A 13,063-nucleotide genomic window follows, 5' to 3' on the forward strand; every position below is an offset into this window, starting at 1 on the left:
GGCCCAAAGACGAGTCTGCGCGGTTTTAAGTCGCCTAGAATTAATCACCTCGGCCCAAAGACGAGTCTGCGCGGTTTTAAGTCGCCTAGAATAATTAAATAATTAATTATTTCCTTTCATTTAGATTTCTGCCATTCAGTGCCTCTCTGAAACTGGCTTAAGAGGCCAGTTCCGGGAAAGGGGGGTGACTGTCGGGCTAGTTTGGTTGAATTTACTGTGCTGACCGTGGCGGGGCGGGGGGGTCCTCCCACCTCGTGGCGGGCTTCCCCGAGCCGGCCGGGGCTGATCGGGTATGCCCACCGCCCACTAGCGCCAGGTCCATTAGCAGGCGGGCGGAACGGTTTCTCCCTGCCAAGTGGGGCTAGGCGCCACCGAACCTATGAAATACCGTTTCCCAGGCTGCTTCCTACACCCACAGAATCGGGATCTACACCGGAGTCACCTGGAAATCTGTATTGTTAACAAGAATGCCAGGTGATTCATAAAACCCAGTAAGTTTGAAAAGCTTGGATAGTACAAGTGCTGACCCTTTAATCCGGGCTCAAACGAATTAGCTTGACAGGGTGCATTTCTGGTGCCGAGTATTTAGTTAACTTAACACTTTTTCTGCTAGTTATATCTGTTTTAGCTTAGTGTAGCGCTACAGGACTAACTTCTTTATTTGCCCAAGACTTTGACGCCACCTAGCTTCTTCGCCTATCATTTTGTTTTATTTTTGTACGCTTCTCATTGTTTTTTTTAAATATAATATTTGATATATGGAATATACTATATGTAAGATACAAAGTATAATGAATACTTGTGGACCCAAGAGCCAGTTTAAGAAAGCATCACCAGGACCACTTCATCTACATATTCCAGCCACTCCCCCAGTGAGAGGTAAAGGTATCTACTCTCCTGAATTTAGTGTTTATTTTTACCTTTTGTTTAAAAATAAAAAAATTTTTAATTTAAAAAAATTTAAAAAGGAAAATAGTTTTATCATTGTAAATGCATCCCTAAATACTGAGAACCTTCTTACTCAAAGTGTAGTCCATGGATCAGCAGAGAGCTGTTGGAAATGCAGAATTTCAGGCCCCATTTCTGACCTACAGAATCAGAATCTGCATTTAACCAGACCCCCAGGTAATTTGCATGCACATTGACATTTGAGAAGTGTTGCTTAGAAGACATCACATCGTGTGGAGTTTTTTATCTGTAGCTGCAGTGTTTTTTTTAACTGTTGCATTATATTCCATTGTTTGGTTCTATCTAATTTATTAATCCATCTCCTGTTGGATTTTTTTGGAGGGAATATTTTTAGCAGTGCTACTATTAAAATTCTTGTAGGTTTCCTGTTGCACATATGTAGTAGCTTCTGTTGAATAGTATACATCTTGAAGTTGAATTGCTCAGTTGTAAAGTATGCATGTAAAGTATGCATGAACATGTAAAGTGCATGTTGAGCTTTACTAGATATTGCCAAATTGTTTTCCAAAGGGGCTGTACCAGTTTATATTCCTTTGACAGTGCATGGGAGTTCCCTTTGCTCCTCATTCTTGACAACACTTGGTTGTTAGATTTTTAAAATATTTGCCAATCTGATGAGTGTGTGATGGTATTTAACTGTGATTTTAATTTGCATTTCCTGATGAATAAAGGTTTCATATGTGTTTCCTCCTCTATAGAATGCCTCTTTGTGTCTTTTGTGTATTTTTCTATTGGATTATGGGGTAAGTAGAATAATGGCCCCCCAAAGATGTTCACTCAGAACCTGTGAATGTTACCTTACATGAAAAAAGGGATTTTGCAGATGTGATTAAATTAAGGATCTTGAGACCATGACATTGTCCTGGATTAACTGGGTGAGTCTCATGTAATCACAAGTGTCCTTATAAGTAAAAAAGGGAGGCAGAAGAGTCAGGGAGATGTGGTGATACATACAGAAGTCTGAGGTGTGATTACTGGCTTTGAAGATGAATGGGGGCCATGAGCAAAGGAGTGTGGGCAACCTCTAGAAGCTGGAAAAGGCAAGGAAATGGAATTTTACTTAGAGCCTCCAGAAGGAACATAGCCCTTGCTGACACCTTGATTTGAGCGGAGTGAGATCCAGTTTGGATTTCTGGTCTCTAATACTGTAAGATAATAAATTTGTGTTGTTTTAAGCCACTAAGTTTGTGGTAATTTGTTACAGCTGCAATAGGAAACTAATACAGACTGTTTGCTTTTTTCTAATTGATTTGAAGGTGTACTTTGTATGTTCTGGATATTAATCCTTAATCAGTTATCTATGGTGCAAATACCTTTTCCCAGTTTGCACTTTATCCCCACCCTTCATACTCCCCCAGCCTCACTCCCTTCTATCTTCAGCCCTTGCTCAATGTGTCTGCAGGAGGACTCTTGGTTAACTTCCTTCTCCCCAGACAATAAACATAATAAATAAGTAAACTATATATGTTAGCAGGTGATAAGTGTCATGAAACAAAACTGAGCAGGATATAGGAGAGCTTGGGATGAGGATGGGCTGTAATTTTAAGCAGGGCATGTCAGGGTAGGTCTTACTGAGAAGGTGATATTTCATAGGGGGTTAGCCATGTGGATATCTAGGGGAAGAACATTTCATGAAGAGGAAACAGTGAGTGCAAATGCCTTAAGACAGGAATGTGCCTGGCATATCAGAAGAAGAATAACGAAGCCATCTTGGTTGGAGCAGAGTGCTCTAGGGGGTGAGGAAAGGGGGCTCAGATAACAGAGGCTCCATAGGCTCTTTTAAGGACTTTGGTTTTTAGGTTAAGTGAGATGAGGACACTGAAGGGTCTTGAGCCGAGAATTGACATCTAACATGTTTTAAAAGGATCGCTCTGACTGCTGTGTTGAGAATAGACATATTCTCAGGAGGCAGGGCTGGAAACATAGAGGCCATTAGGAAGCTGTTGTGGTGGTGCACGCAAGAGAGGTGGTAGCTGGGACCAGGAAAGCAGCTGTGAGATGCCAATGAGAGAGGAGTCCCAGAATAAGGAGAGGGTCAAAGGATGGCTCCAGTTTGGGACCTAAGCAAGTGGAAGAAAGTACTCATCACCTGAGATGGGGAAGGCTGCCAAATAGGTCAGATTTGGGGGGCAAGATTAGAAATTCAATTTTGGACATGTTCGGTTGGAGCTGTCTATTAGACATTCAAAGGGAGATGTCAAGGAGAAAGATACGTGAGTCTGGTATTTTATTTTTTATTTTTACTTTTTTATTTTTGGCCAAACCTTGCGGCATGCAGGATCTTAGTTCCCCGACTGAACCTGTGCCCCCTGCAATGGAAGTGCGGAGTCCTAACCACTGGACCACCAGGGAATTCCCTGAGTCTGGTATTTTAGAGAAAGGCCTGGGCTGGTGATTTAAAATTTGGGGTATTATTGGTAGAAAGATGGTGTTGGATGTCATGAGCCTGGGTGAGATCGTCAAAGAAGTGAATATAGAGAGAAAAAGACAAGAGGACCACTTAACTAATAGTCACTCTAGTGTTAAGAATTATTGGAGAGGGGCTGCCCTGGTGGCGCAGTGGTTAAGAATCCTCCTGCCAATGCAGGGGACAGGGGTTCGAGCCCTGGTCTGCGAAGACCCCAAAAGCATCCAATAAATAAATCTTAAAAAAAGAAAAGAATTATTGGAGAGAAGCGGATGAACCAGTGTAGCAGAAGGGAAACCGGGAGAGTATGGTCTCCCCAGTGCAAGTGAAGACAGTGTATCCAGGGGGAAGCAGTGATCAACCTGGTCAAATGCTACTGAGAGGCTAAGAGGAGGGCTGAGAATAGCCATTAGGTCACTGATGACTTTGATAAGCATAGTTTCAGTGGAGTGTGAGGGTGAAAGAATGGCTAGAGGGGTTTAAGAAGAGAAAGGGAGGAAAGATGTTGCAGGCAGCTAATAGAGATGGCTATTTTGAGGAATTTGCTGCAAAGGTGAGCACATAAATGGGGAAATAGCTGGTGGGGAGAATGGAGTTGAGAATCTATGTTCTAAAGATGTGGGTTGACTTTTCCCTCAATACCTACATCTTGTTGGTTGTCATTCCAGTCTGTTCTACCCCCATAGAATCTCAAATTTACTTCTCCCCAGCCCATTACCCCTGCCCTACCTCAGGCCCTCATCATCTCTTGTCTGCGTCACTATAGTAATAGTCCAGTGTGTCCACCACGCTGCCATCAGTGGAGTCAGCCTGGAAACCACTGGCCACAGTTCTCCCTTGCTGATTCCTTTTTCTAAAGGAGGAAAGTTAGCTATCTGGATGGGGGATGGATGCTGTTTCCTGTGTCCAAATCAGGGTCCCATCAGGAAAGAGAGAACACACTCCAATTAGAGTAATGTGAGGACAATTTAATAAAGGGACTTTTTCCAAAGGCATGGGCAGGGTGTAGGGAACACAAAAGTTAGTGCAGTTGCCTGAGATTAGTAACTGCGGGCCCTGTTACCCAGAGATTTGAAGAGGGTTGGAAATAGAAGATATAGGTTCTGGAAATCTCTGTGAAGCTGCAGAATGAGTTTCCCCCAAGAACCTGGAAATAAGGTGGCCACTGTGAGATAGAAACCACCCTCCCTCCGCCCCTGAACAGATATGAGAGTAAATCCAAGGTGTAAATGTGCATAAATATGTGACTGAAGTATTTGGGAACCAACTAAAGACCACCAGGGTGGTGGCTGTGGGCCCCTCAGTGGGGTGGGGCTGCACTAGGCCCCTAGCTGGGTGAGCAGAGATCCCATCAATTGTATTAAGTGAGCTAATAAAGGTAAAATGTTTACAGGAGTCTAGCACTCAGCAAGCACTAAGGAAGTAGCTGCTACTCTTAAATCCAGCTTGGAGAGAGGCTCTGCGAACAGAAGATCAAAGAAAAGGGGTGCCCCCAAAGCAGCTGGGGAAACATATTCAGGCTCTGGTCCTGAAGATACTAGGCTGAACTGAGTCCTTAGAATCAAGACTGCCCCTATGGCGGGGGACAAGATCTCAAGGCTTCTTGGCTGAGAGACTTACACCATCCTTTCTTCCCCTCCTGGGGTTTCCAGGTTCCCTGCGCTAAATTTCTGGTAACTGGGCTTCCTAAGAAGCAGCCCAAACTGCCTTGATCTATTGATACAAATATTTGGGTCTGACAGTTGAATTTCTCTGTGTAAGTTAATACCTGGGCTTCTGGGGTTTGGACATAAGCCTGTATCCTGGCCAAATGCCAGCTCTGCCTAGGGAATTGGATCTACTCACTGCATCAGTGAAATTGGTTTTTGGAGCCAGAGGCATGCAAATTACACCCCTTAAAACAGCCTAAGGTGCCCACCTTTATAGTGCTACCTTGTGCCAGTTCATCTGCAACAAGTGGGAGGAATGAGAATGAGGGGGAAGGAAGTTCTAGTTAGAGCGGTAGACAAGGCTCCAGGGCTTAGCCAGGAAGGGGAGTAGGGCCCAAAGCCTTTGCTTCACCTTAGGTACCTCCTCCTCCAGAAAGCCTTCCTTGATCCTTGCTCAACCCAGGCTGGAATAGGTGCCCTCCCATTCACATTTCATGGCACTGGTCTCACCGGGCAGGGAACATCTCTTTACTTGTCCTGACACATCTGAGCTTCTGGTACGTAAGGACAATGCCTTATTCGTCTTTGTAAACCAAGGGGCCTGGTACAGAATACTCAGTTAATGTTTCCTTGAGTGGAAGGTTGAATGAATGAGAGACAGAATGAATGAATGAAGAACAAGAGGGTGGACTTGTCATTTGACAAGAGGGTGTCAAACTCTCCGACTGCCTTGTTGTACTGTAATCTCCAGTGCCCAGCACAGTGCCTGGCAGAATCAATGCCCAGGGTCAAGTCCCCTTTGCCTCTTCCCGGAACCCTACCCCGACCACTCCTCTCTCCTGGGTGCTGCCGGCAAAGACAGGACATCCAGTCTCCGCCGGCCGCCGCACGAAGCGACACGGAACCCGATCCTGCCGGGTCTTGTTACCGTCGCTACAGATGTAGAGTCTTGTCTTCCCCCGCCCCGAAGGAAGTCGCCCAAGACAGGGGTGCTCTTGGCCTTGTCTGGCTAGGGTACTAGGACCCGCAGCAGCCCGTATCTAAACTATCCAAACCTTCTCAGGCATCTTCCATGAAGGCGCCGCTGGCTCTGGGGCCCCCTCCAGAGAGCAATCCCCGGGCGGCGCCACGGCCCCGTTCCCCTCCCAGGAGCTGGGGTGTGGGGCAGGGGAACGAGAGGGGGGCGTCTGCGGGTCTCCACGCACTTCCTCCACCCTCTCTCCGGGGTCCCGGCTCTGGCGCCCTCCTTGTAAGCACCGCACTTCACAAACTTTAGGAGTTTGCCTCACTTGCGTCGCGGAAAAGGCAGGAGGGTGACGGAGCCCAGGAGGCGAGGAGGCGAGGCGGCGGCCGCAGAGCTCCGTCCCTCGGCGCTTAAGCCCCTCGGCGCTTAAGCCCCTCGGGGTGAGAGGTGTCTCCCAGCCAGGGCGGACGGGCTGGCCCTATTCCCCGACCGTCTCCTTTCTCTCTCGCATCCAGATCTCAGCGCAAGTGAGTGAGGGTGACTGCCAGAAGGAAAAGCGAGGAGTAGGCGGGAGCCCCGGCTCCTGCGCCCCAGGCCAGTGGGAGGGCGGAGCCGGGCAGTCCGCGGCCAGCCAGGACGCACGGAAGTGCTGTGGAGTTCGCCCAATTCCCCAGCCTGCTTGTCCTTCTCCCTCCCTCTCCCCACCCCTCACCTCCCCCCCCCCGCCTCACCTCCCCCCCGTCGGCTATTCCTTCCTTCCTCGGGACGCCACCTCCCGGAATCGCCTTTTTTGTTGTTGTTTTGGAGCTGGCTTCTCACTGGCGGCGCAGAGGGGCTGCGAACGCTGGAGAGGAAGGCGGGCTGGGGGCGCAGCCCGTCGCCCACCGGCGGGACCCCGCGGGGCAGAGCGGAGGACGGACAGTCGGCCGGGCCATCTGCTCTCCAGAGCTCACTCTTCAAACTCCTGTTGAGTGTGTGCGTGCACGCGAAGGGTGGGGGTCCACGTCCCGCGTGCGGGGACCGGTTACCGCAGGGTTACCTTTGGCCGGAGGTCCTTGGACTCAGATCTGGGTCAGCTTCAGGCTCAGAAACTGCTGAGAAATTAGGCAAACAAAAGAGGCCACTCAGCTAGTGGCCAGAAGTCGCCCGAGCGCCTCGTCGCGTCCCCTCCTTTCCCCGGGGCGGGGGCCGGTCACTTGGGGGCGGGGAGAGGGCGCCCCAGCCGCCTGGGGGCTGGGGGCCGGGCCGGGCCGGGCCGCCGGGGTCGAAGCGTTGGCGGCCTGTTGTGTAAGCCTCAGTCCTTGTTTTCCCGGCCTGGCTCCTTGTGAAGCCGGACACATCCACCCTTGGATTCGATTCAGGAGGCTGCTGCTTTTCTCCTTGCCCCTCTTGGATTTTTGAAAACCCAGTGGCCCAGGAAGAGGAGGAGGAAGGAGGAAGGAGCAGATCTACAGAGGAATGTGAGAGCCTCCCAAGGCCTGTGGAGCCAGAAGGAGCTGGGAGCCAGAGCTGCTGGGGTTTCTGGGACGGTGGTTTCTGAGTGATTCTCTTCTATTTTAGAACATTGTTCCAGTGGAGAGTGTCAAATTCTTGCCCTCTCAGAGCTGACTTCTCCGAGTCACTTGACTTTTCTTCTGGGAGTGGGAGGAAGAGAGACTCTCCCTTTTAGGGGCTGAGGAAGGAAGGGAGGAAGACCATGGACATGAGCTCTCCCTGCTCACAGGCATGTGCAGGGAGACCTGTTTCTGGGCCGTGGACATTGCTTTGAAGAGAGGGAGGCTGGACACCACCTGTGGGTGCTGAGACCCCGCCGTAGGGGCTGAGAGACTGAGGGCTGTGGCAGACCTTGAGTTGCTAGTGCATTCTTGGACACCCTAGCAAGTGTCCCCAGTTCTGGGCAGGACTCTGTCCTCATCTTTCTCTACCACTGGCCCAGACATGGCACTAAAAGGCCGAGCCCTCTATGACTTCCGCAGCGAGAACAAGGAGGAAATCAGCATCCAGCAGGATGAGGACCTGGTTGTTTTCAGCGAGACCTCGCTGGATGGATGGCTGCAGGGCCAGAACAGCCGCGGTGAGACAGGGCTCTTCCCTGCCTCTTACGTGGAGATCATCCGTTCTGGCACCAGCTCCAACCATGCCGACTACTCCAGCAGTCCTGCAGGCTCTCTGGGCACTCAGGTGAGCTTATACGACGGCTCCAGCGTGGCAGACCCTTCCTGGAGTGGGGGGGGCAGTGGCTTCCTCTCAAACCAGGGTAGTTTCGAGGAGGACGATGATGATGACTGGGATGACTGGGATGATGGATGCACAGTGGTGGAGGAGCCACGGGCTGGTGGGCTGGGCACCAACGGGCACCCCCCACTCAACCTCTCCTACCCTGGTGCCTACCCCAGCCAACACACGGCCTTCCGGCCCAAGCCACCCCTGGAGCGGCAGGACAGCCTGGCATCTGCCAAGCGAGGCAGCGTGGTGGGACGCAACCTCAACCGCTTCTCGTGCTTTGTGCGCTCTGGCGTGGAGGCCTTCATCCTGGGTGACGTGCCCATGATGGCCAAGATCGCTGAGACATACTCCATTGAAATGGGCCCTCGCGGCCCCCAGTGGAAGGCCAACCCCCACCCATTTGCCTGCTCCGTGGAGGACCCCACCAAACAGACCAAATTCAAGGGCATCAAAAGCTACATCTCCTACAAGCTCACACCCACACACGCTGGCTCCCCTGTCTACAGGCGCTACAAACACTTCGACTGGCTCTACAACCGCCTGCTGCACAAGTTCACTGTCATCTCGGTGCCCCACCTGCCAGAGAAGCAGGCCACAGGCCGCTTCGAGGAGGACTTCATTGAGAAGCGGAAGCGGCGGCTCATCCTCTGGATGGACCACATGACTAGCCACCCCGTGCTGTCCCAGTACGAGGGCTTCCAACATTTCCTTAGCTGCCTGGATGCCAAGCAGTGGAAGATGGGCAAACGCCGGGCCGAGAAGGACGAGATGGTGGGCGCCAGCTTCCTGCTCACCTTCCAGATCCCCACGGAGCACCAGGACCTGCAGGATGTGGAGGATCGTGTGGACACCTTCAAAGCCTTCAGCAAGAAGATGGATGACAGCGTCCTGCAGCTCAGCACCGTAGCATCGGAGCTGGTGCGCAAGCATGTGGGGGGCTTCCGCAAGGAATTCCAGAAGCTGGGCAATGCCTTCCAGGCCATCAGTCATGCCTTCCAGATGGACCCCCCCTTCAGCTCCGAAGCCCTCAACAGCGCCATTTCTCACACGGGCCGCACCTATGAAGCCGTGGGTGAGATGTTTGCCGAGCAGCCCAAGAACGACCTCTTCCAGATGCTCGACACGCTGTCTCTCTACCAGGGCCTGCTCTCCAACTTCCCCGACATCATCCACCTGCAGAAAGGTAAGAGCCAGTGTGGACTGGAGATCCTTACAGCATCTGCACTCTGCTGGGCACTGGGGGTATGAAGATGGCCTAGACCGAGCAGAACGGTGCAGCTAGAATTTCTGTGTCTCATTCATACGTTCAACAAGTGTGTCGAGCACCTACCAGGTGGCAGGTGCTATTCTAGGTGCAGGGATATTATTATGGGCAGGCCTGATCCCTGTCCTCATAGAGTTCACTGCTTACCTTCTTGTTGTCTGTTCGTTCGTTCATTCATTCATTCGTTTTCTCTGTTTCTGTCTCATTTACTCATTTACCCATCATGCTTTGAGCCCTTCAAGATATCAGGCTGGGGTCTGGGAACACGGAGCTGACTGGGGCCCAGGACTTGCCCTTGAGGAGCCCGCAAGGGGTCATGGACACAGACCCAGATAACAAGAGCAGAGTGTAGCCTGTCTTCCCACTTGTCACAAGCTTGCCTCCCTTCCTTTGCAGCAGCAGAGCCTGTTCTCAGCACTGCATATCCTATCTGTGAGCTCCCTCCCTATCTGTGTTCTGGAGGGTGGCTGCCCCTATTTTGCAGATGAAGAAGCTGCGTCCACAGAATGGTGGTTGCACAAGGAGTCCATGGCCCAGCTGGGACTGCCCCTTCCTCCTGCACCTCCCCAAGGACACATCCATCTTGGCCACCTCCCAAGCCCAGCCATGTGTTCAGTCCTCACGGCCCCCTCCCTACGGGAGGGACAGGATGGGTCCTTGTTACTGTGGGGCTGTCAAGGAACTTCCAGGGAAGTGACTCATAGCCGGGTCACCTAGGGGCAGCCGGGCTGGGTTGGGGGAGGAAGCGGGGGTCCAGGGCACTACCCCCATGGTCCATCCAATTCCCCCTTCCCCAGCCTGGCTTCTCTTCTTGCCTGAGCAGTGAGTCAGGAGCTGACCCGGCAGGTGGCTGAGTCTTGGGGACTACAGGCAGGGCAGGAGAGAGGTGTGGTCCTCCCCAGGGCTGCTGGGTAACTAAGGAAGAACGTCTGCAGGGCGTGGGGCTGGCTCCCAGGCCCCTAGGCCCTGAGGTCAGGCCTGGCTTGGTGGGGAGTTTTCCTCTGGGTGAGGCCAGGAGGCAGGCCTCTGGACTGCCTGGGGGACAGCAAACACCACCACACTACCTGGTCCCCAGGAGAGTCTGGAGTAAACCCGCCTTGTTCTCCTTTACCAGGAGGTTAACTTCTAGAACTTCTTCAGCTCCCAGCCTCCTTTCTCCCCTCACTTTCTCTTCCTCCTTCTCCTCTCTGCCGTTTTTTTCTCTTCTCCGCATTCCTCTCTTCCTCCTTCCCTTCTTTCAGCTTCAGGAGACATGAGGCCTGAGTTCTGGTCTTGGCTCTGCCCCCAGTTTGCTGTGTGTCCCTGGGAAGTGCTTTCCCCTCTCTGGGAGTTAGTTTCCTGATCTGTAAGACAAGGGAGGGCGGACACAGTGAGCTCTTAGGCCTTCAAAGGGGTGGGTAGGGGAGAGACTCCTGGGGAGGGTCTGGTCGAGGACAGAGTGATGCCTTAGATCTGGCTCTGAGCTCTGGGCAGGGATTGGGCAGGGCTGGTGGCTGGGGCCCACTGGGGCAGGCGTCACCCTGTGCGGAAGTGGAGCCACGCTCAATGCTGTGCTACGGCCTGGGAAAGCTGGTTCAACCAGCTCCTTGGATGGCATGTTCCTGTGTGGGCAGCAGGATGGGGGGAAGCAGGGACGTAGTGATTAAACAGCTGCCCCCATGCAGTGTCTGGGGACCCTCACCCAGGGCAGAGCAGGGGGCAGGAAGGCAACCCCATACTCATACTCCCAGGCTCCCACTGAAGCAGGAGGGAGTAAAGCCAGACTGGCCTTTCTGACCCTGGGGCAGGGAGACAGAGCTGAGAGAGGCCACTTCTGAGTTTCCACTGGAGGTGTTTCTAAGGTGAGGGGCCTGGGGTGATGTGTTCAACCTCAGGCAGAGGCTGCCCCACCTTCCCAGACCTGGAGGACCCCTCCCCAATAAGCCAGGTTCTTTTGGGCTTACTCTTCCCCCTTCTGGGCTCTGCACTGCCACTCCTAGGCCCGTGGTGGGGCAAGTTAGGGAGGGGGGCTTGGAATCTGGCTGAGACAGAATTGGGGGAACCACAGCCTGATGGGGGGAGGGGGGATCCCGTGTTGGCCCTGTGGATGGAGCCCTTTCACAGAGGAAGGAGAAAGAAAATTGGGCCCTGGGTCCCCAGGATTCTGTCTAGCCTGTTCATACATCTGAAAGATGGTAAGCATGTGGGACCGGCCTTGGAAGGAAGGAGATGGGAGGCCTAGGAGAGGTCAGGAGACCAGGATTTGGACAAATGTTGCCTCTGAGGTGACCCTGAAAGAGTTTCCTCGCCTCAGAAAACTTAGGAAAATGGGCCGTGGAACCTGGTTGGCACCGGGGTGCCAGCCTGTCTGCCCACTGGCCCAGCCCCTGGAGCTCACTTTAGGGGTCTCCTAAGAGAAGGGCAACCATGTAATTTACCATCCAAACCAGGGCAATCTTGGGGGTGAAAGAGAGCCTTAGTAATAGTTACCCTGGGACACCAAGGGGCAACAGTGACTGTCCAGGGCCCCTGCCTGAGAGCCAGCCAGGGCAGGGCTCGGTCCTAAGACTCATCACAAGCTGCGGAGACTGGTGTGCTTCCCTCCGTTTTCAGGTGAGGGGCGGTGAGGAGGAATGATAATCAGAGCAGGAGCTGGAGCCCAGGTGTCTCTGACTCCACAGCCAGGCTGTTTCTACTGTGCCAGACAGATAGCGGAGGGAACTCCCTAAGGGATGGGTGCCTGGGGTAGACAAGCCAGAAGGGGAGGGAGCAGGGAGGGGGTTGGGTGTTCTAGCACCAACTGAGCTGGCATCCTCTGCAGGCTGGAGGCAGGCCCTGGACCACAGAGCATGCTGGAGGGGCCATGGTGCTCTCAGGTTGGCCAAGGCAAAGTGGCCCTTTTGCAGGACCAAGTTCTTGCCTGGGGGAATAGGTGGGTCCAGCCTCTATGCTGTGGGCCATCATCTAGCTCTCCCTCTACCTAGGCGCTGATGAACAAAGAATTGTATCACCAGGAGCCACCACCAGCTGGGTCTTGGCTGGGACTGAAAAGCAGTTCGCACATAGTTGCGAGGGGAGCTCTTACTCTGTCAGGTGCCATCCTAAGTACTTTAAACATATTAGTTCAGTTAAACTCAGGTATACCTATAGGGTGGGTACTATTATCATCCCATTTTACTGATGTGGAAACTCTAAAGCGCTGTTCCGCTGTGAGCAATTGTCAGCAGCATCACATCTAGTCCAACGTGTGTCCCATTTGACAGTGGGGAGGCCTGTAGCCCTTGTTGGAGGTGACACAGTGGGACTAGGACTCAGACCTCCTGCCCTCAACCTAGGGTGGGTGGTAACTACCTCCAAGAGGTAGGGACAAGATAGATTAAGGTGGCAGTTTAGGGGATATGCCTGGGACCCTGGGGCTCTGAAGCTCCAACCCTCCTTTCCCTGTTCCTGGGACCCAGCCTACAGGACAACTGCCAGGTTAGGAGGTGCCCCTGGGCCCTCAGTTCTCAGGTTGAGTCCTAGGTGGAATGTGTCAGGTGACGGGAGACAGGCCTGAGTCCTGAGTCCCAGTCTGTCTCTGGGGTGCATTAGTGTTAGCTGGTCCC

The 13,063-nt window shown here is 52.7% G+C and overlaps 1 protein-coding gene across 6 annotated transcripts in view; it reads left to right on the forward strand.

Annotated features, from left to right (window-relative positions):
• The first annotated feature begins 6,691 nt into the window (after positions 1-6,691).
• The window catches only part of SNX33 (sorting nexin 33), a 40,720-nt gene continuing 34,348 nt past the window's right edge, over positions 6,692-13,063 (forward strand). For 2 of the 6 annotated variants that reach the window (XM_060154625.1, XM_060154635.1), the window contains exon 1: positions 6,696-9,398. In XM_060154625.1, coding sequence (XP_060010608.1) covers positions 7,928-9,398 — 1,471 coding nt within the window. In that variant the 5' untranslated portion in view covers positions 6,696-7,927. Of the gene's footprint in view, positions 9,399-12,442; positions 12,552-13,063 lie in introns of all 6 variants that reach the window. The other 4 variants (XM_060154644.1, XM_060154605.1, XM_060154616.1 and 1 more) reach the window with 4 other exon arrangements.

This window comes from Lagenorhynchus albirostris, chromosome 1 (assembly GCF_949774975.1).
Source record: "Lagenorhynchus albirostris chromosome 1, mLagAlb1.1, whole genome shotgun sequence".
NCBI classification, from domain to species: Eukaryota; Metazoa; Chordata; class Mammalia; order Artiodactyla; family Delphinidae; genus Lagenorhynchus; species Lagenorhynchus albirostris.